The 5,186-nt window shown below is 42.0% G+C and overlaps 1 protein-coding gene across 1 annotated transcript; it reads right to left on the reverse strand.

Annotated features, from left to right (window-relative positions):
- Positions 1-179: 179 nt before the first annotated feature.
- On the reverse strand, positions 180-4,879 carry LOC127161471 (lysine-specific demethylase 5A). The gene is made up of 7 exons (XM_051104214.1): positions 4,354-4,879; positions 1,815-1,892; positions 1,617-1,739; positions 910-1,080; positions 688-831; positions 515-593; positions 180-434 (listed from the first exon to the last, which is right to left on the reverse strand). Exons 1-7 carry the CDS (start codon positions 4,498-4,500, stop codon positions 268-270), a joined length of 909 nt encoding a protein of 302 aa, XP_050960171.1. The 5' UTR covers positions 4,501-4,879; the 3' UTR covers positions 180-267.
- Between the last annotated feature and the right edge of the window lie 307 nt (positions 4,880-5,186).

Consider the following 5,186-nt stretch of genomic DNA (forward strand, 5'->3'; position numbering starts at 1 on the left):
GATTCTCAGCTCTATATTTCCTCCAGACCTGACAAATTCGACAAGTCTGTATTCATGATATCAAAGACTAGATGAGGAGTCATTTTCAGAAGTAAAGCAAATCTTAGCTGCATGACTTTATATTTTTGCACAATGTAATTTTATTATTATCCAGCTGTAATCTGCTAAATGTGACTATAAAGTATGAACATATTATAAATGTTAACAATGATTTTTGTTAAAGCTGCTTTGAAATGGGAAGTGTTGGGAAAATTGACTGGACACAGGTCAGATACAGGAGTAAAACTTGTACTGCTCAAACACAGGAACACAGTTATGACACACAAACATCACACTCACATAATTGACCTCCAGCATCTCCTTGCGCGGACGCATTTTAATAGCAAACGCCTGAGCCCTCATGTGCTTCTGTTTCCTGAGGAAGCTCTCATCATCTGGACACAAACACAGTGTTTACAGATCACCGTCTGCCGAACAGCACTGATGTCTGTCATCGAACCGCTGAACGTCTCACCTGCCGCCACGATGTCTAATCCGAGCAGCTGCGGGCCGCCGCCGAACACCTGCACGGCTTTGGGCTCCGTGTTTTCTCTCTGAGACACAAACATCAGGCAAATCAAATAAATGCTGCTCTTTTGAACTTTCTATTCAAAGATCATCTGTATGTGGCCTGACAGAGAAGCCGACCTCGTCCTTGAGCCGTCGAGGGGAGCGTCTCTCGGCTCGTCTCTCCTTCTCTTCCTCCTCGTCCGCGGCCTCTTCCTCTCCACCTCCGATGCCTTCATCTACGTCCTCGGGGTCAGGGGCTTCTGGGTAAAGCCTGTGAACTCCCTACAGAAACACACAGACACACGTCAGGAGCGACTCGAGACGGACGTCACGTCACAGCACTGCAGGAGTCGGACTCACGGTCAGCGACGCTCCGGACCGGAAGAGCTCATACGGATACAGGATCCGCTCGAAATGAGAGCGCAGCAGCGATCCCACACCTTTCCCACCGGGAAAACCCATGCGACTGCTGATCTTAGACCAGCGCTTCTCCTTACAGACCACCTCGAAACCTCCTTCTGCAGACACCAGCTGCCAAAACACAGACAGAAGAAGAGATCAGACGTGTGCGTTTACATTTCACTACGTTATATCATCACATTTAGACACAAATGTTCAGCGATGTAGGAACAGTTTTTATAAAAGCAACACAACACAAAGTTCAAAAGCCTGGGGTTGGTAAGAGCTCACTGCTCACCCACACTGCATTTATTTGATCAAAAATACAGTAAAAACTGAAATATTTTTAGAATTTCAAATATCTGTTTTCTATGTGAATATCTGTTAAAGTGTAATTTATTTCTGTGATGCGCAGCTGAATTTTCAGCATCATTACTCCAGTCTTCAGTGTCACATGATCCTTCAGGAATCATTCTAATATACTGATTTACTGATTAGCGAGAAATGTACTATACCATTATAAATGTTTTTACTGTCATTTGTGATCACTTTAATGCAGCCTTGATGAACAAAAGCACACATTTCTTTCAAATAAAATGCTACTGAGGCCAAACACTTAAAACGCAGTGTATTTGAAGGCAGATGTGAGGTGTGTGATGTGGTTTTACCTTGCTGAGCAGGTACAGGTCCAGCACTTTTCTCTCCACGTGAGGGAAGCGCAGTTTGCAGCCCTGGAGCTCCCAGAACTTGGCGATCTGGTCCAGGAAGTTGAGCTTGACTCTGGTGAGGGCCTGAACGGACGAGACTCGAGGTGAGAAACAAACACAGCGATCTTCATCACAACGCCAATGAGCGATTGAACTCACCTCCAGCTCGTTGAGCCGCTGGATTCGAGGAGTGAATCTGAAACTGCGCACGTCGCAGGCGAACGGAGGCTGCCAGCCCTGAAACACACAGCAGATATGAGTCTGAACTCAGTAAAATGACAGAGAACAATAAATTATACATTAGTCAGCAGCTGCCATGTTCAATCAAGCAGCATCTCTAGACAATTAGTTATTTTGCTAACCCTGAAATCAAACCCATGCCCTCACCACTGTGAAAGACTTCCCTAAACATGTAATGAAATAAACTATTAAAAAACTCCTACACATAAAATACATAAATGATAATAATAAAAAAAATAACAATTTTGGCTGAAATAAAATACATTTTAACAGAGTTGGAAAAAAAAAGTTTCTCGGTTACCTTTAGTTTAACTTGATGTACAAAATTAACTAAACATTATAGACCATTTTACTAGATGTAAACAACACTGGTCCAGAAGCACTTCCTGTTTTTTTGTTTTTTATTTTATTTCACATATACAAATACATCTTAAAGGTGCTAATGTAACATTTTCATCCAGTCAAATGTTATGTTGGTTGTATTTCTTTGTGATGTTTGTGTAAAGTTAAAAAAAAAAAAGAAACAGGAAGTGTATCGGGACCAGTATGTTTACATCTGACGAAATGGTCTATAAAAACCATATAGACATTTAAAAAAAATAAACACACACAAGAAAATTTACTAAAACATAAGAAATAAATAGAAAATAGACAAAATAAAACCGAATTCATCTTTTAACAAATTAATTCAAATCTGAATTCACTATTAACAAACACAATCACTGGATGTTGACAATCACTGAAATAACTGATGTGTTCATTTATGAGCACACAAATACACACAATACAAGAACAACTTCATCTGATCATCTAACTCCAGCACTCTCTATTTTATGTTTTGTTTTTTATTTCTAAAAAACAACACTTGACCCTCTAACACTTGTGCTCTCCAACACTTTCTTTTGACTTCTTTGATTTTAAAAAAGGCCTTTAACACCAATGTTCCTTACCCTTTATTTTCTATTCTATCTACTTGTTTTCTTTTTATTTATTATATAAAAACCTTTGTGTACTGCGTTAGACTAACCAAGACTCGTCACAGCACTTACATTTCATTGCTCTTGTGTTGGTTTTGATTGTTTCTATTCTCCTCATTTGTCCCTTTGGATAAAAGCATCTGCTAAAGACTAAATGTAAATGGGCCTGGTCTGATTATTTTATCTTAATATAGTGAATAATAATAACAAAGCATGAAGCACTTGTGGTCTGATTGGGTCATTCCTGGGATTCAGTGTCTTAAGTGAGGTCTGATCTCGTGCTGTACTTCGTTTTACTATGGTAATTGTTATTTCAGTGCAGTAACCCTGTTGAAAAAGCAGCATACGATCGGTTTAGATGCTGGTGTACTGGTTTATTCGGGTCCCTCCTGCTTAGGACCAACAAAAAACATTTTAGGACCATCTTAAACCAGATAAAACCAGCACCCCAGCATCAAAACCTGCCTTTTCATCAGGGCATTTCCCTGCGGCGGTCTGATCTGTTGATCTGATCTGCTGTACCGTGTTTTACTATGGTAAACTGATCGAGTACCTGCGGCGGTCTGATCTGTTGATCTGATCTGGTGCTGTACCGTGTTTTACTATGGTAAACTGATCGAGTACCTGTGGCGGTCTGATCTGATCTGTTGTACCGTGTTTTACTATGGTAAACTGATCGAGTACCTGTGGCGGTCTGATCTGTTGATCTGATCTGATGTACCGTGTTTTACTATGGTAAACTGATCGGGTACCTGTGGCGGTCTGATCTGATCTGATCTGCTGTACCGTGTTTTACTATGGTAAACGAATCAAGTACCTGTGGCGGTCTGATCTGATCTGATCTGCTGTACCGTGTTTTACTATGGTAAACTGATCGGGTACCTGTGGCGGTCTGATCTGATCTGATCTGTTGTACCGTGTTTTACTATGGTAAACTGATCGAGAACCTGTGGCGGTCTGATCTGATCTGATCTGATCTGTTGTACCGTGTTTTACTATGGTAAACTGATCGAGTACCTGCGGCGGTCTGATCTGTTGATCTGATCTGGTGCTGTACCGTGTTTTACTATGGTAAACTGATCGAGTACCTGTGGCGGTCTGATCTGATCTGATCTGTTGTACCGTGTTTTACTATGGTAAACTGATCGAGTACCTGTGGCGGTCTGATCTGTTGATCTGATCTGATGTACCGTGTTTTACTATGGTAAACTGATCGGGTACCTGTGGCGGTCTGATCTGATCTGTTGTACCGTGTTTTACTATGGTAAACGAATCAAGTACCTGTGGCGGTCTGATCTGATCTGATCTGCTGTACCGTGTTTTACTATGGTAAACTGATCGGGTACCTGTGGCGGTCTGATCTGATCTGATCTGTTGTACCGTGTTTTACTATGGTAAACTGATCGAGAACCTGTGGCGGTCTGATCTGATCTGATCTGATCTGTTGTACCGTGTTTTACTATGGTAAACGAATCAAGTACCTGTGGCGGTCTGATCTTGCAGATGCCCGTGTTCTCGGCGATGTCGCGGATCTTGTGGATGAAGCCGAACGGGTCGCTGAAGTCCTGCCAGCTCGGCTCGAACACCGGACACTCCGGCGGAGCCTCGAACTCGCGGAACAGCGCCATGTGTCACCGCTGAGCCTCAGATCTTCATCATCTTCATCAGTAACGAGTGTCTGAGTGTCAGCGGCTCATTCCTGCTCGGTTCAGTCGGACTCGGAGCGGGTTCAGACCGGATGTTGTTGTTGTTTTCGTGTTTGCTGTGAGAACAAAAGCCGCCGCCGCCGCCGCCGCTCACTTCATCTGTTTCCCGCGCTCGTGTCTCTGCATTTCACCCTCATTCGTCTCCAGGAATCACATCTGTCCGGTGTCCGTCAATCCCAGCGGGTTTAATGCTGTAATAATCAGATTAATGCTCTAACAAACGCCGTTAGCATCTCCTGCTAGCCTGCGCTCGAATGTTTCCGGAAGTGTTACCTTTCTCCTTCCTGCCGCTGGACTTCCGCTGTATCAGCTGCACAAATAAATACAGGTTAGACCTGAAAACCAGGAAGAGTGTGAAGGCTGTAAAAGACTCGATTACTCTCCTTAAGTATTATGTTTGGGGGTGTTTGATGAAGAAAAACAGCACTTTTAACTCAGTAGCATTATTTTAACTTGAAAAGTTCATGACATTTTTGCATTTTTAATTTCTAACCCACATTAAATACCATGTACATAATATCATATAGAAATGTATTACTATGCTATTCTAATATTTTTCATATTATTGAATCATATGAATTATAATATTATGAATCATATTATTGATT

This window comes from Labeo rohita, unplaced genomic scaffold (genome assembly GCF_022985175.1).
Source record: "Labeo rohita strain BAU-BD-2019 unplaced genomic scaffold, IGBB_LRoh.1.0 scaffold_657, whole genome shotgun sequence".
Lineage (NCBI taxonomy): Eukaryota > Metazoa > Chordata > Actinopteri > Cypriniformes > Cyprinidae > Labeo > Labeo rohita.

Excerpts from the sequence above, each read along its gene's own strand:
- LOC127161471 (XM_051104214.1), bottom strand. The coding sequence starts at position 4,500 with ATGGCGCTGTTCCGCGAGTTCGAGGCTCCGCCGGAGTGTCCGGTGTTC. Across the intron at positions 1,893-4,353 it reads GCAAGATCAGACCGCCACAG|GGCTGGCAGCCTCCGTTCGC; the intron begins GTACTTGATTCG and ends TGTGTGTTTCAG. Across the intron at positions 594-687 it reads CTCGACGGCTCAAGGACGAG|AGAGAAAACACGGAGCCCAA; the intron begins GTCGGCTTCTCT and ends TTTGTGTCTCAG.